The 22732-nt window shown below is 42.0% G+C and overlaps 1 protein-coding gene and 1 long non-coding RNA gene across 7 annotated transcripts in view; one reads left to right on the top strand and one right to left on the bottom strand.

The window, feature by feature from the left end:
• Positions 1 to 19664, bottom strand: part of ICA1L (islet cell autoantigen 1 like) — a 66412-nt gene extending 46748 nt beyond the window's left edge. Inside the window, exons 1-4 of one of the 6 annotated variants that reach the window (XM_039495934.1) lie at positions 19538 to 19663; positions 11818 to 11894; positions 6474 to 6512; positions 971 to 1136 (exon numbers count right to left, since the gene is read on the bottom strand). In XM_039495934.1, the coding sequence (XP_039351868.1) occupies positions 971 to 1136; positions 6474 to 6490 (183 nt within the window). In that variant the 5' untranslated portion in view covers positions 6491 to 6512; positions 11818 to 11894; positions 19538 to 19663. Of the gene's footprint in view, positions 1 to 970; positions 1137 to 2750; positions 2818 to 6473; positions 6513 to 11479; positions 11503 to 11817; positions 11895 to 13812; positions 13832 to 19537 lie in introns of those variants that run through there. The other 5 variants (XM_039495936.1, XM_039495938.1, XM_039495937.1 and 2 more) reach the window with 5 other exon arrangements.
• On the top strand, positions 19451 to 22617 carry LOC120375197. The gene is made up of 2 exons (XR_005586494.1): positions 19451 to 19693; positions 20186 to 22617. It is a non-coding gene; the product is annotated as an uncharacterized LOC120375197 (long non-coding RNA).
• Positions 22618 to 22732: the final 115 nt, after the last annotated feature.

The following is a 22732-nucleotide window of genomic DNA, read 5'->3' as shown; positions in this document are numbered from 1 at the left end:
TGCTCCACAGCCAAAGTGTCAATAAACGTGTCTTATTAAAAGTTTTTATGGGAATAAGGGAAGGGAGTTTTGAAAATTTTCTTTCTCTTTCTGTTATGACTGTAAATCCAATGATATATCTGTCTGTTTTTATCAGCAGCAGTTACTGCCGTTGCAGCTTTGAGGGATGCCCCCTCCATATGTGTAGTAGAGCTAACCCTGATGAAGAGGAGAAAAAAGAGGATGAGGGAGAACATGTTCAGTGAGATTGTGCAAACCAATGCTGCTTTGGACCACAAACACCAGGCATGTCAGACAGCATGGAGAAGGAAAGAGGGGATAGGAGACAGGCCCAGGAATCCCAGCAGGAAAAGGAGAGGAAGATGCATCAGGACATTATGGGTCTTTTCAGGCAGCAAACCCAAATGATGCAGACCCTGATTGACCTACATGTCCAAAAATCTTAGCCTCCCCACTTTTTGCTGTCCTTGGAGAACTCCACAGTAGCAACTCCCTACACCCCCCCACCCACATTCCATGTGGCATCATAGGCCACCTCCTTACCCCCACCATTTCATATGGGGGGACAGCAAGGAAAACCACAGTTTCACAATTATGTGAGAGCCACAGCTAGTGTATGCGTCACCACAGTGGACTACATTTGTGCAATGAAATGGAAAGAAATTATTGCTGCCTTTACAATTTCAAAGTCCCATTTCCAGGCCCACAACACATTGTGAAAAGTTCCCAAAAGATATTGCGTCAAACAGCAGCATGAGGCACACTGAGATATCTACCCGTGGTGCACCATACTTTAAATCAACACAATTGCACCTAGAGAATATGTGCAGTGCTGACGCAAGCAGCCAAGTATGCATGCACATGAGCAATGCACACGAGCAATGCACAAACTTTGGTGGCTATACAGCAATGTAACTTGCATCAACTAAAGTTTGTCGTATAGACATAGTCACATAATCCTTACATTTACCTCTAGTTTGGCATCCAGCTCTGCATCAGATGCAACCACATGCTCGTCTTCTTTCTTTCCTGTAACTTTGATTAGAACTTGCTTTGTCTTCCAGTATTTCTTCTGCATTCTGCTGACTACAGACTGGTCCTCTGACCTATATTTTCCATTGGCATCCTTGGAGTGACTATGAGAAAGAGATAAGTAAACAGATCAAAGAATTGTTTCAACAATTTACTATGTATACAACAAAGCAAGAAATTAATAAAATATTACCAATGCAAAACAATTTAGCCAATCAGTGCTGACATAGTACTTTCTGAATGCTCTTTGAAATCTATTTGCACATTATGTCTAGTTGGTATGAAAGCCCCATAGTCCATCATAATGATGTCTGAATGGGTACTTACATATTTTTAATCATTAGGACTATTTACTGCAGCGTAGCTTGAAAGTGATTAGTACAATTAGAGCTATATGGAAAAAGGAATTTTGATATTTTAATATTTGTTTTCATCCCAAACTGGGATGGGAACTCAAATGTTCACAAAACAAAAAGGTCTAAAAAATTAACATCTTGACAATGTTATTATGCAAATATTATTTTAAGAATTTTATTTTATTTTTAAGAAATTATTTTTAAAATATTGTCAAAATATCAATTTGAAATAATACTCTTTACTTTTAAATAGACCGTTAAAAATATTTTTCTTTTGGAGCTGACATTTCACTTTTCTCAAAAGAAAATGTTTTGATTTCTGAAAGAAAGGAAAAAAATTTGCAGAAATCAACTTTCCCACAGGAAAGTTCAATTTTGACAAACCCATATTTTCCAATGGGAGAAATAGGTTCTTTAAAAAAAAAAATGCAACCAGCTGTATATACAATGTTGCAGGTATCTGTAACTTCCAATTTTCTACCCCATACTTAGCTACTTCACTGGACATGGTGCTTCTGCTTATGGCCACTGACTAAACAAAGATCAGAATTCCTAGCTACTTTAAAATGTGTAGAATATAGGCACTGGAAACACTAAATGGGGGAACTTTTTGGCTCAACAGCTCAGATAACTGATTTTCATTCAATAGAAATTATATCAGTGTTTTGTCTATACAGCAGTTAGATATATTGAATGTTAGCATGCTTTCAAAGGTTTAAAGGTAATTTCCAACTGACTCAACAAAAACCACATCTGTTCATGAAATATATACTGAATGCCAGAGGCGCCAACTTTGTGATTTCCTGAGGGATGCTGGACCCCTGCTCTGCCCCAGGCCCCACCCCCACTCCACCCCTTTGCACAAGCCCCCATTCCTGACCCATTATGCCCCTTTCGCCCGCTTTTTTCTGTCCCTGCTTCCCCCTCCTCCCCAAAGCCTCTTGCACACCGCTGAACAGCTGATCGCAGTGGATGGGAGGCATTGATAGGGAGGGAGAGGAGCTGATTCACGGGGCTGCCAGTTCCGTGGGTGCTCCAGTCCCAGAGCATCCTCAGAGTCAGCACCTATCATGACTGCCCCAAATAACAAAGTCAAAGGGACATAACTTGCCTCAAAATTTTTATCTTTCAGGTTCTCCAAAGTCACACCAGTTCAGATCTCATGTGAAGACCCGACAAGTATTGGTTGACTTTCACTAAAGAGTCCATTGGAAGACATTTCACAGGTTTGCAACGTTTACATGTTTTAATTTTGTATAAAAATAATCTAATTGCCAAACTGACAATACACACAAAAAGAACAAAGCTAAATAAAATTTGTCATAGTTTATGATTTCTTCAGCATTCTTTAGTATAACTCACTTAATTGGGACAATCTGGTAGATTCCATTTCATTCTGATTAGGCATCTGTCTCATTTAAACAAAGTTCATATAACTTTACAATGTTGTAACTGTATACGGCTGCACCTCTCTTTGTAATTCACAGGACAATTAACGCTTGTCTTCACTGCTGAGTTAGAGAAGTTAGAATTATACCTCAATTGGTGCCCCAATTCAAGTCCCATCCACCCACAAAAAACCCTTGAGTGTGGGGGTGCTCGTAACTGGAGTTTCCTGGCCTGTTGGGGTACAGGCTACAGCTGCAGTTAGTACAACTTGTCAGCTACTAACATGACCACTCTACCGCTCAAATGTTATTTCAGAGTGCGGCCACTCTCACTCCATGTAGGCTAATTTAAGAAAAGTTAACTTGAGGCTAAATAACCTGATTAACTCTACAGTGAAGACATATCCTTAGACCAAAATAATCCCAGCTTGGCAACTGGAGCAATTTTGATCATCCTATTAAAACAACACAACACTCATTCTGTTTTATCAGGGATAGAGGAAAGACATCTGACTGGTTAATTTCTGTTCTTCAAAAGGGGGTGTGCGTCACATAGGCACCGACTCTGTGGGTGCTCCAGGGCTGGAGCACCCAGGGGGGAAAAATGAGCACCCACCAGCAGCACCCCAATCAGTACCCACCTGCTGGCAGCCCCGCCAATCAGTGCCTCCCCCTCCCTTGCGCCATGATCAGTTGTTCTGCAGTGTGCATGAGGGGGTGGGGGGTGATAGTGGGGTATGCTCAGGGGAGGGGGCAGAGTGGGGGGTCAGGAAGAGCCAGGGCTGGGGTGGGGCTTTGGGGAAGGGGTGGAGTGGGGGCAGGGCCTGGGGCAGAGCAGAGATCGAACTCCCCCGGCACATTAGAAAGTTGGCGCCTCTGGTCCATCATGAATGTCCATTCTCCACAGCAATACAGAAGAAGTTGTACAGAGGTGCAATGGGGATAGTGTAACGGAAGGGCCACCCCTTCTAGAGGCCATCACAATTATGTATTCCAAGGCTGTAATAACTAACTACATATTTTATATAAATTCTAGTTAGTATATTTTTTTGTCAAGGTTTAAATGAAATGGCATAGTAAATCATGAAAGAAACTATACTATAGATCCCTCAGCTCCTGTATTGTGAAAAAAACGATCAGATTTGCAGGCATGTCCTTTCAAAGAACAGAAATGAAATAGTGAGCATCAATTTTTTACTCTTTGTCAAACATTTCCACCTCTTGACTTGTTTAAATATTTATGTGACATAGCCCTAATATCTTAAACCACATCTAGAACATGCCAGGATAAATAGGAACACTAGCAAGAGTGGGACTAAAAAAAAAAGCTATAATAGAATAGTCCCAGATATTTTACAACTATTTAGATATGTGGACAGTTCATTGTACTGTTTGGAACTGGTAACAACAACAAATGCTAAACATGTCTATATAATAAAGAAGATACTGTAATTTTTAATGAAGAAATTAAAGCCTGTGGACATGCACATATGTTAGGTGGCTCTAGAGGATCAGGGCTAACCATCTGTCATTGCTATATCATTTTTCAATATATTTATCTTAAATAAAGAAGAGAAAGTCTAAACAGCTTCACAACTTTAAGATCCTGTCAGATAGTGTATTAGAAGAAAGTTATTTGAAACCTTGCAATTCTAGAAGCCTTGTAAAATGATGCCAGACACAACATCTCCATTTGATACATGCAAGCTTGATTTAGAAACTGGATCAGATACGCTTTGCATTGCAGATTAGCACTACTGGATACTATTGCTCTTGAGGCCTGATCCTGCAGGTTATTAGGTGTGACTGATTTGGAACTGCTCTGTAATTTATGAATACTGCATGTTGACCTGGTTATTGGGATGTTTAAAGTATAAGTATATTGATTTAGTTTTAATAGGATGAGAAAAACAAGCAGGATAGGAAAGAATGGCGCAGAATAAGTCACATTTGAGAGTTAAGTAACAATGCCCAGAAAGGAAAAGCCTGAGAACACAGGAGATCAAAAGAGATGTGGCAAGTTTAACTAGGACTACTCTTTCAAAAGAAGGGAGAGAGAGTTGTTTGGGGGAACCACACTGAGACACAGGGACCTACTGAGAGTGTTGGAAGAAGTTAGGTCTGCCTAGTTTACAACCAGGTGACGATAAGACTTTAGGTAAGAGAGAAATGTGTAGACTGTTTTAAATTTCTTTTTCTCTAAATGCATTGTTCTTACTGTTAAAATAAACAATACTTATGTTTTAAGATCACAGGTTTATTACGGCATGCCATTGGTCAAAGACTCCCAGAGAAGAACTGCAGGTGTTTGAACTCAGTTGGTCCTGCAGAGTAAGAACAGTTGATACACAGGGTATTGTAGCTAATAACTTGGTCTATTTATGAGAGATTTCCATCCCAGGGTTGACCAGATACTTGAGGGCATGCACTTAGAGAGACCAGAAAGGGGACAGAGGTGCCCAGTAACCAGGATACTGAGCATCTCTTTGTTTCTCAAATGAAGTTCATGAAGACCTAACTGGGGCTATTTCTACCAAAAAGTAACGGTCACTTTTATTAAAGACCCTATCCTGCAAACTACTCTGTGCAGTTTTCTATCAGCTTCAGCAAGACTCCACATGGGCATAGGGGTCGATCTGCACAGATCAGCTTGCAGGATTAGTGCTTGAAGCCCCAATCCTGCAAACAGTTATGTATATGCTTAACATTGCATAACTTTCAATGGGATCATTCATGTGTTTGTATGTTTGCAGGACTGGGGTCTAACTATGTAAACAGTGTATGCAGCCATATAGAATAGATGAATTCCTAGGAGGCAAACATGGCGGGGAGGGGAAATCTCCTTCAAGAACATAAATGCAGAATGTTAAAATAAACATTTAGGTTGACAAAACTAAATAAAAAGGGAATATCAAAGCTAAGGCTGACACACTAGAACAGACTTGTGCCTGTGGAACCCAGGCTGCAAGTACTGATAGTGTAAGTCTACCTGGAGTGTTGCTTCCTGACACATCAGCAAGGCAAATTACTTCAATACCAGTTGAGAGGGGATCCAGGGGATTAGTTCTTTTATACAGTGTGGACTCAACCTAGGAGAACTTTCATACGGAAGACTGTTTAAACAAGAGAAAGGTGGCTGTGTACTGAAGGAGAGGAACATCAGATAAGATGGGAAAGAGAGAGTATTTGTGCCCTAGCCAAAACTGGCTTTTACATTTTTTTCAAAAAGCAATCTTGAAAACCATTACAGGAAATAATTTTGTAGCCTGTCTTAATCTAAGGTGACCTTTTAAAAATATATATAATTTTCAAGCCTATGTTATTCCTTTGGCTCAAAAACAGTGTGAAGCTTTCCTCTTTTCCACATGGCTGTGCTACCTGAAACACTTTTCAGGTCACTTCTTGTAAACCACTTCAGGGTCAGGGAACACTCATGTTGTGGAGGAGTCACGAAGAAAACAAATTCAATGCACAGGACAGGAGATAGAGGGATAGTAGGAAAAGAAATTAGTCAAATGAAACATTTTTTAAAAGATTATTTTCTTTCTTTTAACATTATAAACCATGTGCAATCTTTTTACAGCCTTTTTCCCCCAGGAAGGATAATGCTAAATTTTTTCAATAGGCTCTCTTTTTTCAGCAATATTTTTCTTCTGGGTATTATATGTTGCTATAAAGTAACACACTCCTGACTCACCTAGGATGGTTATCCATTCTGCTGTGGCTCTTGTTACACCTATGGAAATAGACCAAAACATTTTTTTCTACTTCCACCACATCATTCCAGAAAAAGCACACTTAGTACAGTGAAGGAACAGCAACTGAAAGCTGAATCATAAAAGAGCAATAAAAAGAAATTTATTATATGTTGGGCAGGATACCATGGTCAGGGGCATGGTTACAGGAGGGAAGAAGGGGACTTGACCTAAAACAATATTTCAAAAGAGAGAGACAAAAAACCTCACACTTATCTAAAGTTTCTGAGAACTTGGAGAAATCAAGCTTCAGGGTTGTGGGAGTAAGAAATTAAAACTAGAGTTGGTTGGGAATTTTTCTATTAATTGTTTTTTTGTTGGAAAATGACAATTCATCAAAACCAAAACTGTTCACAGGAAAAGGTCAGTTTCAGTGAATTTCCCAGGTTGAAATTAATTTCAAATTGTTGAAATGGGATGTTTCAACATTTTCTAAACCAAAAAGTTCTTTTTTTTTTTTAAACTACTTTCTGTTTCAAAATGTAAGTTAATTTATAGGGGGGGAAAAGGTGGAATAAAAGGTCAGAATGAAACATTTAAATTGATCCAATCTAGATTATTGGTTCACAACTATTTGAGATTTTGACTTTGTCCCAATTTGGGATGGGAAAATTTCTGAAATCTCATATTCTTTTGGGTTGGGAAACTAGTTTCCTACCTAGTTGTAATGAAAACAAAACCTACTTTTTCAATCCCCAGAATAGAACTGGGCATTAATAGGATGACCATGTGTCTGTTTTTTGACCGGAACACCTGGTCAAAAAGGGATCCTGGCAGCTCCAGTCACCATTGCTGACCGGGCCATTGACTGTCCGGTTGGTGGGGCTGGCAGGCTCCCTGCTAGCCTCCGTGCCATGCGGCTCCCGGGAAGCAGCCGGCATGTCCCCCCTCCGGCTCCTACGTGTAGGGGCATCCAGGAGGTGCTGCATGCTGCCCCCAGCCCAAGCACACCCCTGTGCAACTCCCATTGGCTGGGAACTGCGGCCAGTGGGAGATGTGGGGGCAGCACCTGCAGACAGGGAAGAGCACAGCAGCATGGCTGCCCCTACATGCAGGAGCCGGAGGGGGGACATGCTGGCTGCTTCAGGTAAGTGCCGCCTGGAGCCTGCACCCCTGGCCCCATCCCACACCTCAATCCCCTGCCCCAGCCCTGATCTTCCTCCCACCCTCCAAACCCCTCAATCCCAGCCTGGAACACCCTCCTGCACCCCAAGCCCTTCATCCCACACCCCCAGCTGGAGCCCTCACCCCTTCCCACACCCCAGCCCCCTGAGCCAGCCCAGTTAAAATGAGCAAGTAAGTGAAGGTAGGGAAAGAGAGCGACAGAGGGATGGGGAAATTGAGTGAGTGGGGGCAGGGCCTCGGAAAAGGGGTCAGAGGATGGGGCAAGGGTGTTTGGTTTTGTGCGAGTAGGAAGTTGGCAACCCTACATTAGTGTCCATTTCCCACTCCTCTTATTTCCTACTAAGATGTTACTCTGACCAAACATCATCTGCTCCTGTTTTTTCATTTGTTGTCTCCTGTAGTCAGCTGATGCTTAGGTCAAGTTGTTCCTCCCTCTCAATAGAGGGGAAGGGTCTTTAGTTTTGGGTGGGTTTAGGCTTCAAATAGCACAAATCAGTCTGGGTCCTAGGACACCAGGGGTGTGGGTTAGAGCCCAAGTCCCACTGTGACTCGGGTCCAAGCCCTGCCATTTTGCAGAGTGAATGCAGGTCAAGCCGCAGAGCTGAGCCAGAAGGTCTGAGTAGTGCAGTACGGACATGTTAACATGGCTGTGAGACCTGGGTCCAACAATTGTAAACCCAGGCTTACAATGCAGTGTGGATGCTCAAGCTGGCTAGGAAACATCAAGTCCACAAGCCTGTATCTCGCAGACCTGGGCTTAGCGTGCACTATAGGCATATTCAAGGAGGCTCTGTAGGGTACAGAACCCACTTGCACTGATCCAATTGCAAGATAAGGGACCACCGTGGGACCCCCTGAAAGTATTTAGCACCTAAGTCCTGTTTTTAAGTGCCACTGCGATCCACAAAACTCCTGTTCAGCTGCTGCCTAACCCTGTAGGCACTTAAACAAATACTGTACCTAGGTTTTTATGCTGGGCATGTGCACTGCAGCCTGACTTTAGGTGCCCGGATGCGTATCTCCTGCCTGAGCATGCACACTACTGTCTGATGATAGGAAACCAGAACCTGTCTCCCATCAAAGCCCCAAAGCAATTCACAAACTAGCAAAGATAGACTGCCCAAGTAATGTGCAGGGACCTGATCTGGGATGCAGACTCTCAGGCAAGTTCACACAGAACAGCTGGGGGAGAGGAGGACCTAACCACTAGGCTACAGGGATATTCTAACTCTTTCTCTTGCTCAAGTAATATTTAAATATTCCAGTATTTAATTAAAGTTGAACAACTTTAATAGGAGAAATTGAGGGAGACCCACTTAATAATAATCCACTGCCTAGTGGTTAGGGCACTAACCTGAGAGGTGGCAGATCCCTGTTTAAATCCCTTCTTTCCCTGAGAAGGAGGGAGACTTGACTGGTGGTCTCCCAAATCCTGGGTGACTACCCTAAGCCACTAGGCTAAAGATTATAACAGGGGTCCTCCTTCCCTCTCTCTCCAGGCTGTTTTGTTTCAAGTCCCGCACACAATTTAGGCAATCATGCACCTTTCTTCGGTCAGTGCATGGATCACTACTATAGCTAGGTTCCTCCCTGCAGCACACACGTAAGTGCATATCACTGAGAGGGGAGCAGGGCTTAACACACACCCCTCTCGTCAGCATCTCTTACTGGTTAGCTTAGGCAGCTCCCTGCCTGGCACACTGGTTTTGTGAATTGTATTCTAAGGCACCTTTCTCTCCTCATTCATTGTATAGGGAGCCTAGGTACCTAACTCAACTTTTTGGGTTGCAATGTTGTTCCTGTGATTTTCTAGGAGTCTAAAAGTAAAGCATCATGATGCTCGGCATTGCTATGCCTAGTCCCTTTGTAGATCCCACTTTAGATGACTAATGTGTGGAGGCAAGGCCTAGGGAAAACGGATAGGGCCCAGTGGAAATAAAGCTCTGGAGGTACGTCAAAAAGTGCATCAACTGTACTTGGCCCTTTTCTACATATGTAGTATTTTATGGCATAAGAGACTCCACAGAGGCTTTGGCAATGAACAGCGAAACAGCTTGTGTACACTGCGAATAGGTGGATTAGCAGGTGCTTGATAGATGAATGATGATGATTCTGAGGCAGTTGATTTATGGGCAGGCAATATAACAAGCAGGGAACTTGTTCCAAGAGAATTAAGAAAACAAAAGGAGAATTAGAGGGCATGTGTGTTGTTGTTTTCTACTTCATGATTGCTAAAAAAAGATATATATTTTATACTATATACATGGCAGAAGAAAACATATCCTTACTTTTTTATTTGAGCTGTAGCTGCATGAAATCTCATCTTTGTATCTAGGTTGAGATTTTCAAAGCAGCCCAAAGGTTTTAGATGCCTTTCCCATACAAATTAATGGAAGATGTGTGTCTAAAAACTCCTATGCTACTTTGAAAAAATCTCAACTCTGAGGTTTTAAATGGGAAGAATGTATGTTAATAGTGACTGGTCTTTTAAATAAATAGTACCTCAGAGGTGCTCAAACTCTAAGATAGTTATGCACAGTTTCTTGGACAATCTACCACTGTTCTGATCAGCCTGTCATAATTCTTGACTTCTGTAGATATTAACTGTAATGTATGCCATGTGGCTGAATTATAAGTGACAGGACAATCTGACTGACTATTCTCCTCTGGTGATTAAAGTCCACATAATGTTACATTAAGTCTTCTGCCCTGAAATATAATTCCCCTCCCCCCCCCTTTTTCCCCTCAGGGAAAGAAAACTGTAGCAGCCCCATTCTTCCTAACCATTTATTTAAGTGTCTTGCTTGTTTCTAATCTGTATTAACTATATATTAGCTTTCTGTTATTTGGTTTGGATTGAAGCCTTACTGAAGCATCTCTGGAATTCCAGATGCCCTGAACCCTTTTTGTGTATTTCCGTATCTCCTCTTATTTTGATAAATTCTAAGAGAAACTAATAGAATTAGTATAGCTAGTCCATGTTCAATAAAAGAGCTGGTCAAACAGCATAGGAAAAAAGTATTCAAATGTATTTGTATTTCACCAATAGATATTTAATATTTGCCAAATATTCAGACAGCTATAGAACGGGTTGAATACTGAAAAGTATATCCAGTAAATAAATCATTTAATGAAAAACAGTGAAACTTGTTTGATATCAATGTCTGTCAGATGCCAAATTATATTCAACCTGCTCTGTTTAACAGGATAAAGGGTACCTATCCCACTATTTTGCAGTATAATCCCGTGCAGTGATAATCCTTACTAGATTACCCTGGAGTCCTCCTCACTTGTATCTAGTTGGGAGGCCGAATCCTTATCTCAGAAAATGTTTTCCCTTGAGGTATTGCTTCCTTGGTTACATTATTAATGCCACCATTTCTCTTTCTCAAATTCTTTCCTAATTGATAATGCAATTTGTTTTGGATACAGTATTAGCATTAAATCAGAGGGAATATTCATGATGCATAACTCCAGTTTTCTTTTCTCACCCCATCCACTCTTTCTCAAGGATCAAAATATGCTACCAACATGACACTGCTTATGCAGTCAGCTCTGACTCCCCTTAAGAGCAGCCAGAAACATCATACAAGCCAACAGATTTTCTGGTAAATTAAAAAAAAAGGTGAATTATCTGTCTGGTTTATTGATTATCATTCCTAATGTTCCTGGATTTATCTACATCTAGTTTTCTAGTGCTTTGACTTTTTTTAAAGAAAAAAGTCTATGTGGGAAGTGGTTGATTTAAAAGCTTTACATCCAGCATTGTGACACTCCAGGCTTCATAATTTGCCACTTCTAACCTATCTTCATTTTTTCTTACCATTTCTTTCAAGTTGTTTACTTGCCAATGTCATCAATCTTCCCTGCAATCTTTTTTGATCAGCTGTGTCAAGTTTCTTGCCACACAAGAGTAAGTTTCTTATTCTTCGTGCTACAGAGTTAGTACCAGAGAGGAGGAAGCTTGTGTGACTGAGCAAGTGGTGCTTGCTGATTCATGAAACTTAGAACAGCATGAGAGGTTTAAAATAAGTGTTTGTTCTTTACCTTTTGGAAAACTTTTTTTTCTCATCCTTGATTCCTTTCTACAACAAAGTTCTCCACAGAAAAATCATGTAGAAAAAAACTCTAGCCCTTAGGAGCGTTCATTAAATGTCTCACCTGTTCTGTAGATAAGCTTACCACATACATCTTCTCTGGGACTTTTTTTATTTTTAAAAGAGAAAACAGATTGCATGCTGAAATGAAGCAAATCTAATGAATGGAGTCAGTGCGGTATTATACAAATACATATTGACATTTACCCAATATGCATCTTTTCTCAATATTTAGGACTAGTCTATATTTAAAAAGTTGTATAGTTTTAACTAAATTAATTTGAAATCTGTGTAGTTAAACAAATGATGCTCCCTAATGCAGATGCACTTAAACTCATTTAATCCTTGTTTAGTATGTACTAGTAAATTACTAAATTAAACTAAACTTCCCAAAGATGTGATAACAGAGCGCTGTAATAAGGTCTTCAGTTATTAAGAATAATATGCAGGAATATTACCAGTACATTATACAGTACTAATTAAACTATAACTGACAAAAACAGATGATGCATCATAAATGTTTTTATTTTTGTTCACTTGATAGTTTGCAAAATTCAGTAACTTGCAATAGGTCTCTTTGTCATTGGTACAATTTAACAAGGTTCATTTAGCTGGCAAGGAAATGTGCAATAAAGCTACAATCAAGTTTTTAAAACCCAGTTGTCAGATTTCAGTGTCATAGCTTGAAAAAGTTAATTACAATTGATGAGCTTTAAAGTAACTTTGCTCTGTAAAAAGCTAGATTTTAGAAGATAAATTGTCTGAGCAATAGCCCTGTTCCAAAATAGGACTGGTGTCATAACTGCCTTGATTACATTTATAGAATCATAGAATAGAATATCAGGGTTGGAAGGGACCTCAGGAGGTCATCTAGTCCAACCCCCTGCTCAAAGCAGGACCAATTCCCAACTAAATCATCCCAGGCAGGGCTTTGTCAAGCCTGACCTTTAAAACCTCTAAGGAAGGAGATTCCACCACCTCCCTAGGTAACCCATTCCAGTGCTTCACCACCCTCCTAGTGAAAAAGTTTTTCCTAATATCCAACCTAAACCTCCCCCACTGCAACTTGAGACCATTACTCCTTGTTCTGTCATCTGGTACCACTGAGAACAGTCTAGATCCATCCTCTTTGGAACCCCCTTTCAGGTAGTTGAAAGCAGCTATCAAATTCCCCTCATTCTTCTCTTCTGCAAACTAAACAATCCCAGTTCCTTCAGCCTCTCCTCATAAGTCGTGTGCTCCAGCCTCCTAATCATTTTTGTTGCCCTCCGCTGGACTCTTTCCAGTTTTTCCACATCCTCCTTGTAGTGTGGGGCCCAAAACTGGACATAGTACTCCAGATGAGGCCTCACCAATGTCGAATAGAGGGGAATGATCACATCCCTCGATCTGCTGGCAATGCCCCTACTTATACAGCCCAAAATGCCATTAGCCTTCTTGGCAACAAGGGCACACTGTCGACTCGTATCCAGCTTCTCATCCACTGTAACTCCTAGGTCCTTTTCTGCAGAACTGCTGCCTAGTCATGCAGTCCCTAGTCTGTAGCAGTGCATAGGATTCTTCAATCCTAAATGCAGGACTCTGCACTTGTCCTTGTTGAACCTCATCAGGTTTCTTTTGGCCCAATTCTCTAATTTTGTCTAGGTCCCTCTGTATCCTATCCCTACCTCCAGCATATCTACCACTCCTCCCAGTTTAGTGTCATCGGCAAACTTGCTGAGAGTGCAGTCCATGCCATCCTCTGGATCATTAATGAAGATATTGAACAAAACCGGCCCCAGGACCGACCATTGGGGCACTCCGCTTGATACCGGCTGCCAACTAGACATGGAGCCATTGATCACTACCCGTTAAGCCCAACGATCCAGACAGCTTTCTATCCACCTTATAGTCCATTCATCCAGCCCATACTTCTTTAACTTGCCGGAAAGAATACTGTGGGAGATCATATCAAAAGCTTTGCTGAAGTCAAGGAATAACATATCCACTGCTTTCCCCTCATCCACAGACCCAGTTATCTCTCCATAGAAAGCAGTTAGATTAGTCAGGCATGACGTACCCTTAGTGAATCCATGCTGACTGTTTCTGATCGCTTTCCTCTCCTCTAAGGGCTTCAGAATTGATTCCTTGAGGACCTGCTCCATGATTTTTCCAGGGACTGAGGTGAGGCTGACTGGCCTGTAGTTCCCTGGATCCTCCTCCTTCCCTGTTTTAAAGATGGGCACTACATTAGCCTTTTTCAAGTCATCCAGGACCTCCCCCAATCACTATGAGTTTTCAAAGATAATGGCCAATGGCTCTGCAATCACATCCGCCAACTCCTTTAGCACCCTCAGATGCAGTGCATCCAGCCCCATGGATTTGTGCTCCTCCAGCTTTATTAAATAGTCCCGAACCACTTCTTTCTCCACAGAGGGCTGGTCATCTCCTCCCCATTCTGTGCTGCCCAGTGCAGCAGTCTGGGAGCTGACCTTGTTCGTCAAGACAGAGTCAAAAAAAAGCATTGAGTACATTAACTTTTTCCACATCCTCTGTCACTAGGATGCCTCCCTCACTCAGTAAGGGGCCCACACTTTCCTTGACTTTCTTCTTGTTGCTAACATACCTGAAGAAACCCTTCCTGTTACTCTTAACATCTCTTGCTAGCTGCAACTCCAAGTGTGATTTGGCCTTCCTGATTTCACTCCTGAATGCCTGAGCAATATCTTTATACTCTTCCCTGGTCATTTGTCCAATCGTCCACTTCTTGTAAGCTTCTTTTTTGTGTTTAAGATCAGCAAGGATTTCACTGTTAAGCCAAGCTGGTCATCTGCTTTTTCTATTTTTACTACACATTGGGATGGTTTGTTCATGCAACCTCAACAAGGATTCTTTAAAATACAGCCAGCTCTCCTGGACGCCTTTCCCCTTCATGTTATTCTCCCAGAGCATCCTGGCCATCAGTTCCCTCAGGGAGTCAAAGTCTGCTTTTCTGAAGTCCAGGGTCCGTATTCTGCTGCTCTCCTTTCTTCCTTGTGTCAGGATCCTGAACTCGACTATCTCATGGTCACTTCCTCCCAGGTTCCCCTCCACTTTTGCTTCCCCTACTAATTCTTCCTGGTTTGTGCGCAGCAGGTCAAGAAGAGTTCTGCCCCTAGTTGGTTCCTCCAACACTTGCACCAGGAAATTGTCCCCTACGCTTTCCAAAAGCTTCCTGGATTGTCTGTGCACCGCTGTATTGCTCTCCCAGCAGGTATCAGGGTGATTAAAGTCTCCCAAGAGAACCAGGGCCTGCAATCTAGTAACTTCTGTTAGTTGCCAGAACAAAGTCTCGTACACCTCATCCCCCTAGTCTGGTGGTCTATAGCAGACTCCCACCACGACATCACCCTTGTTGCTCACACTTCTAAACTTAATCCAGAGACTCTCAGGTTTTTCTGCAGCTTCATACCAGAGCTCTGAGCAGTCATACTGCTCTCTTACATACAATGCAACTCCCCCAGCTCTTCTGCCCTGCCTGTCTTTCCTGAACAATTTATATACATCCAGGGTTTTTGCTACCCCAATCAGCCAGGGAAGGGGGGAAAAAAAAAGTTGTGATCGGTGGCACTTCCACCGCGCTGCTTTCTTCTTCGGCGGCAATTCCGCAGCAGGTCCTTCCCTCCGAGAGGGACCGGGGGACCTGCTGCCGAAGAGCCCAATGTGCCACCCCTTCCCTTTGGCTGTCCCAAGCACCTGCTTGCTCAGCTGGTGCCTGGAGCGGGCCCTGTATCCATCCATGACAGTACTCCAGTCATGTGAGTTATCCCACCAAGTCTCTGTTATTCTAATCACATCATAGTTCCTTGACTGTGCCAGGACTTCCAGTTCTCCCTGCTTGTTTCCCAGGCTTCTTGCATTTGTGTATAGGCACTTAAGATAACTCACTGATCGTCCTGCTTTCTCAGAATGAGACAGGAATCTTCCCCTCTTGCGCTCTCCTGCTCGTGCTTCCTCCCAGTATCCCATTTCCTCACTTACCTCAGGACTTTGGTTTCCATCCCCCAGTGAACCTAGTTTAAAGCCCTCCTCACTAGGATTATCAGTCTGGATTATTTTTCATTTGGTGATGGATGAATGAATGTTTGAGGAACTGGCTTGGTTGTGTTAAGGGTTTTCTCATTAGTTATTTTTATAGGAGTTTTATATTGAATTTTCTGATAACTGGTGACTTTTTAAGACATTTGACTCTGATAAGACCATGCCAGCTTCCTCAAAAGTGGGTTTTATGTGTCATAATTTTTCATATTTTGGGGGAACTACAGACCAGTAGTTACTGTGATATTGAAAATACCAAATATTTTTTTAAAACTGCTGGCTTAAAAAGGCCTTTTCCAAGTTGACACTTGCTAATAATGGCTTAATTCAAACTTAACTAGATTGAGTTGTATGGCTTCATAATAAGCCTTGCACCTGATCTGTCCAAAGACCTTGGAGGAAGGAGATGCAAGGTGGACCAAGGGAAACTTGTAAATCATAAGAATCAGGGTAAGGCTGAGAGACCTCACCTTTCAGGTCAACAAGCTATTTGATGGAAGACTGATGTTCCAGAATCATCAAGACTGATCACCGTAGAGAGAGGAAGTAACATCAATTAACAGTCTATGCCAATATTTGACCAGTCTTTCCATGCCCCCAAATAAGGCCTGCTAACTAGAAGCACTGTGCCAGCAGAACATCACAGTATAGCTCCCTGACTGCAGTTCCAGACCTACTCCATGAGAGTCCAGAAAACTGTGAGAACTGAAGAATTTGTGAACTCCTACAAATTTTAAGTATCTTATTTTTCCATTTTCTATTTTTCATTATCTGTGAGATGTAACAGCCTTCTTACTTTAGTTTTAGGATGTGAAAGCAATTGTGTGCATCCATGTGTGTGAAAACACCCAAAAGCTCACATAGGGAATGCACCAGAAAGAAAATTTCCCTGGGTTTTAATAGCCCCAAACATTGTATCAAAGACAATCAAAAGTGCTTAAAAGTCCTGAGAAACTTGAGATTGTCATCTATAACTTTTGGCAAACTTCTGTTTTAAGAGTGTTCTGTTAGACTTTAAATTATATCTCTGGTGGAGTGGGAGGAGAGTGAACTACCACATAAGAACTGAAGTTTGAAAAGGAAGGTTTATTATTGCATTTAGACATTAAATAAAGTGGTTTTGCTTAAGTAATTTAATACTAAATTCACATAATAGATTTGATTGATTTGGGTCAAACTCTTTAGTTGGGACTCTTAATCAAATGGGCAGTCACCTTTTTAGAATTTCTATGAGGATTGATTATAATTGTATTAATTTGAGGATTTAACTCCAGTACACTATTGAGACTAACTTGACATTTTATTTGTTGCTTTTGATGCAATGTTTTGTTTTTAGTCTAGTATTATTAATAGCTTAGCTTTAGTGATAAGTTTTCTTGATTTTATTTTAGTTTGTTTAAGAAGCAAACAGAAACTAAAACTGAGTCTAATTTCTTTCAATAAGCACCTTTTAGAACCTAGGATCAACATCAGCTGATTAAACTAAAAGCTCGACCAGCTCTCTCTAATAATAAGGCTATGGTTCTCACAAAACCACCTTTGACATCTATATATTTTAACAAGTCTTAGATATTTTTGTCCTGAAATTCTTTTCAAGAATTTCAAAGAAAATACTCTCTATAAAGAATGGCTTTTTATATGGTGAAATTTGTGAATATCTGCATTAGTGCTGTTGTGTGTAACTTGGTGTCCTTTTCAACTTTCTGATTACAGGTAACTTTTATTTTGTACATTACAAAGCCTACTCCTATTCTTCTAAAACTACACAGCCACATAGAAACCTTGTTTCTCCTCCCACGCCCAGAAATCAGGTTCATAGGGCCTAGAGACAGTGTACTAACATTCCTACTTGCTGCCTTTTTAAATGCGACTAACCACCACAGGTGGTTGTATAAATGAGAGAATTCAATGCTCCTGAGCTGCCGTTAACATCACTACCCCTATGGGATTTAATTAAACAAAACACCTGCCCCAGCATCTTTTCCACAACAGATGCTATTCCTCTTCTAATCCCAAAATCCTCATATGGGACAAAGATAGAAATGGATTCAGAACATAGGAGTTGGAGACACTTTGCTTCTGATGTTGGCTCTAACAGACTTCCTCTGTGGCCATGAGCAAGTCACTGAACCCCTGTGCTTCAGTTTCCTTACCTATGAAATGGGGATAATGCTGCAGGAGCTAACTTGCCTACGTGGAGGAAACTGAAAAGCCAGAGCTTGTCTTCTCTTTTAATCTCACCTGCTTCCCTTCTGCCCCAAACCTTGTGTTTCTCTTTGCATTTAAAAAATGATCGACACCAAACTTAACTTTAAAAGTGAAGCTGGACATTAGCAGGAAGGAAGAACTGTCTTGCCAAAGCACTTCCACTAATTGTGAGATTTTGGAAGCAGGCCTTAGAAATCCAAATCTGAGATTAGTCTAAAAGCCTATTTGGGCACCTATGCCTCTGAGCTGGGCTAATTAGGTTGTAAAGGCTGGAGGAGAGGGACAGGGTATATCTACACTGAATGTAAGCCGAGGGTTGTTAGAACTTGAGTTAGCAGTCCTGGGCTTGTTAACCTAGGGTTTGAGCATTGACAGTCATTTGTAGCTCCACCTTAGGAATTGTTGAATGCTGTGTCCCAACGTGGGGTTCCAGTGTCTACACGGTATTATGCAAGCCTGAGTCCAGCCACCCATACCCCAGATTTCTTAGTGTACTCCCAAAATGTGGCTGCTTAGCTTTGGATTAGCATGATTTGTGTGTAGATGCATGGTGCGGGGGGGAAGGCTAGGCTTAAGTCTGAGTCCAAACCTGGGGTTTATACTGCAGTGTAGACATACCCACAATGTCTTCATACCTGTTAGTACAGACCCCAGGACACTGGGTCTCCAGTTTGATTGGGATCTGTAGATGCTGTAGAAATGTTAGTAGCAGTAGTTGATATCTGATCAGTATGTTAAATGTTGTTCAAATGAGAGGGATGCCAAGTAGCATCCCCAGGAGCCAATGGAAATGAAATCCCATTTTAAGCCCTGCAATAAGGGCCCCCATGGAAATTTGGGGTGGAAAGGCCCTGGTAGCCAGGAGAAGAAGAAAAAGTTGCTGAGAACAGTGAGAGGCATGCGTGGCAGTAACTGGCAGTGATGTGGTGCTGTGTGTTGGGGGAGCAGTAACTGGTAGTGATGAGGTGCCAGGATGCCAGGGACATGAACTGGCATTGAGGGGGAACGCTGTGGAGCTACTAAGATTTTGGGGGGTGCAGTAAGTGTCATTGAGGGAGATGGGGAGCAGTAACTGGCATTCATAGGGCAGGCAGTGGGTGGGGGAGGCGGTAACGGGTGGGGAGCGTGTGCTCTGAGTGTGTGGAGGATAACGGGGTGCGCGTGCTCTGAGTGTGTGGAGGATAATGGGGGGCGAGGGGGGCACGTGCCCTGAGTGTGTGGAGGATAACGGGGGGCGCGTGCTCTGAGTGTGTGGAGGATAACGGGCAGCGAGGGGGGCGCGTGCCCTGAGTGTGTGGAGGATAACGGGCGGTGAGGGGGGCGCGTGCCCTGAGTGTGTGGAGGATAACGGGGGGTGAGGGGGGCGCGTGCCCTGAGTGTGTGGAGGATAACGGGCAGCGGGGGGGGGGGGGGGGCGGGAGCCCTGCGGAGGGGCAGTAGGTTTACGGTCAGGTGCCGTGTGGGGCAGGAATCCGTCTCCACCTCCCCAACCCGGCGTACGGCCACGGCCAGTCACTCACCGCCATGCAGCCTGCGGGGGCCGGTGCCGCTGACGGTTTCGGCCCGTTGGCCCCCACCCAGCGTTGTAGGAAGCCGCGGGCCGCCCTGGACCGGGTGCGGCTGTGGAGCGTCCCTGGGACCAGGCGAACCGCCCCGCCTCCGAGCACTCGAGACCGGTAGGGACTGTCTGTCACGGCGGGGCGGTTCAGGTGGCGGCTGGGGGTTGTACTGCCGTCCGGCCCCGCCCCGCCGAACTGACACGGGCTAGTAGGGAACGGGGGGCGTCCGTGACCCCAACCTGCAGAGCACCTGGATCTGCCCGGGGCCAGCAGGCCCCACATCCCACTTTGTGCTGTCTGGTTGCTGCCCTGACACCCAGAGGTGGCTGCATTTCAGTGGTACCTTTTATAAATAATGGGGGTGTGACCTACTGTGGGGTGAAAGGGTGCATGTGCCCTCAAATATTTAATCCAGCCTTACCTGGTGTTGTCATGTTCTCTTCTGGTGGAGGTGGTTTGCCCCAGGGGGCTTTACAGGCAAGTAAGAAGACATGGGCTCTGCCCTTTTTAAACTTCCACTCTAAACTAGACATGACATTGCCTAATAGTGTCAACCAGCCAAGGATGGGGATGGGGATGATACAGGTTTTTTCCTTGTCTCCTATATAGGCATAAAAGTGAGAGCTAATCGCACAGGCCAGAGCAGCGATGTCTGATGGAAAGCTAACCTGGAAGTAATTTTGTTCTGAGAAAGTCATCTCTACTGTCATTCCAAATCCTATGGACTACTTATGCCCCATTTAATTCTGAAGATGGTAACCAGCTCCAAAGGTAATAGGTGTATGCAGATTTTACTGCGTATTCCAGTGACATTTAAAATTTCACATTTTTCCCAAATATTTAATTGTGTTCCAGTTGAGGGAGCCCTGAAAACAAAACATTTAAAATGGGGTGGGGAGAGGGAGGAAATCCTGCTGAGACTATTGTTCTTGCATTCAACAAAAATCATCCAGAGTGAAAGATGTACCTCTGAGGTAAAAAGAGAAACGAGGAAAGTCAAGTGGAAAAAAAAATGAACACAAAACTTAAGTATTACTCTGTGCCAAAAACTAAATAGGCAGCCTCTTGTCTTAAATAACCGCTTTAAAATATTGCTCTATACTGTCTAGTACAGTATTATTTGATGTATACTAAGAGACAGCTTCTGCTAGCAAACCTTTTGCTAATTGCTTAAAGTTTTCAATGTAAGTAAAATGTATAAGAAAAATGAAGAACAATTGTTAAGACTTTTCAGTTAAGATTGACCAAAATTGTGATTCTTAGAGCACAAGACTGGTGAAAGAATAGTTAGCTATACAATTCTGTCCTCACAGCAGTGAAACATAGTTGAATATCTTTGTGGAATTGTCATAAATCCAGTCCAGTATTCTTAAACTATTGATTTATTCCACACTACAGCCCCAATCCTGCAAATTTCCATGGCCAGACCCTGTGCTTATGTACAATAAAATGCAGGATCAGGGCTTAAAAGGGAATCAGCACTAGAATTCTCCTTTCTTTTTTTTTAATGCCAACTTCAAAAAAGAAACTCACAAGCAGGCTATTGCTTAGACAAGGTGTAGAAGAAAGGAAATTATTTTTAACTTAAACAGGAACAAAGTAAAAATCTGACATGGCACTTCTTTCCTATCCAAACGTTAAAAGGCACTTTTAATTGCAAATCCTACAGTCCTCACTTAGGCAAAAATGAGTAAATGCTGCAATATGATCACTTGTCATTCATCTTATTGTTAAAGAAACAAACTATTTCCCAGTCTATTTATATAGTTCCTTGGTCTGCGTGTATAGTTAGGACACACAAAACTGTAGAAGAAAAATATACAAAAATATATTGGTAAGAAGTAGAATCATCTTCAGATGGGATACTCAAGCATCCTTGGTTCTAGAGAATTTTCATTGTGTTCCAAGAATTGATTCACTATTTGTCCCCTATTTTAAAATCAGCTCATACTGATCATTCAAATTGGTATGATGAGAGGTAAACACACATACTCTTGGAAAAACTGCTTCATTAAGACCTTTGTAAATTAGAGCATAGGACCCGAACAGAATCTATAAAACATTTTCAAGGCCAGTTAAACAATTTTCCTTAATCTCTAGATAGACTCTGAATGTAAACTGAGTAGAGAGCAGGGGAGATACTGATGTAATCTTGTATTGTGTAACATCTGGTATCATTTTATAATGTTGGGCAAGTTATAGTGCTTTTCTAAATTTAAAAAAAAAAAAGTGAACCTTTTGAACTACAACCTGCGTGTAATCCAAAGGTGACCACTTACAGTAAACACAATGGATCATAATACTGTAATTTCAAGTGGGCTTTTTTTGATTGATACAATATTTGATAATTACTTAAAACTTCAGCTGGTCACTTCAGTGATGCAACTGTAGCAGACACAAGATTTTGACTCATTGCCTGAAACATGTCACAATTCTCTTATGCTGGAAGAATGCAGAGCTTGCAATTATGGATATGGTTCTACCAGTACTGGCTGTTGGATTTCTTTTAGTTTGTTTCTTTAAAATCAGCCTTGATACCTGCTCCCAGGGAAAATTTGTAGGCAGAGCAGAATTCTGAAGATGCATTTACAGTAGCCTCACACTGTTCTGAATAGAGGACAAGTTTGGCAACAGGGATAACTAGAAAGAAATACGAAAGTGGTGTATCAGCAGCTCACTCTGAGTTCTGGTATTAAAGGGGAAATCCAACAGCAGAAACAATTAGAAAGGTGCCCAGGCCTATGAGACTGTGTGTTAAAACATGAGTTCTTTTGGGGGATGGGAGGAGAGGAAGGCAAGATTATGTATTTATTTATGTGCATCCATTAATCTTAAAAGAACAACTCATGTGTATAACCTGTACTACTTATTTTGTCTGTCAAAGCTACAAAAATAAGTGGAAACTAGAACTATAGGTCATTCACGCACTGGTAATTCAGAGAAATAATACTCACTGACTGATGTATCCATTTTTTTTAATTGGCTGCTGGTGGAAAACACAGCTAAGCAGCAGTATATTTGATTAAAACACAGTAACAATGGTTGTGTGCATGAGATTTTTTTTCTTTACAATTAAAATGTATATTTTAACCTTTGGAACATTATTTACTTCTAATCATTCATATCAGAATGCAAGTTTAGATGTCCTTGCACTAT

This window comes from Mauremys reevesii, linkage group 11 (genome assembly GCF_016161935.1).
Source record: "Mauremys reevesii isolate NIE-2019 linkage group 11, ASM1616193v1, whole genome shotgun sequence".
Taxonomy (NCBI): domain Eukaryota; kingdom Metazoa; phylum Chordata; order Testudines; family Geoemydidae; genus Mauremys; species Mauremys reevesii.
This window is presented reverse-complemented; position numbering and strand designations above follow the sequence as displayed.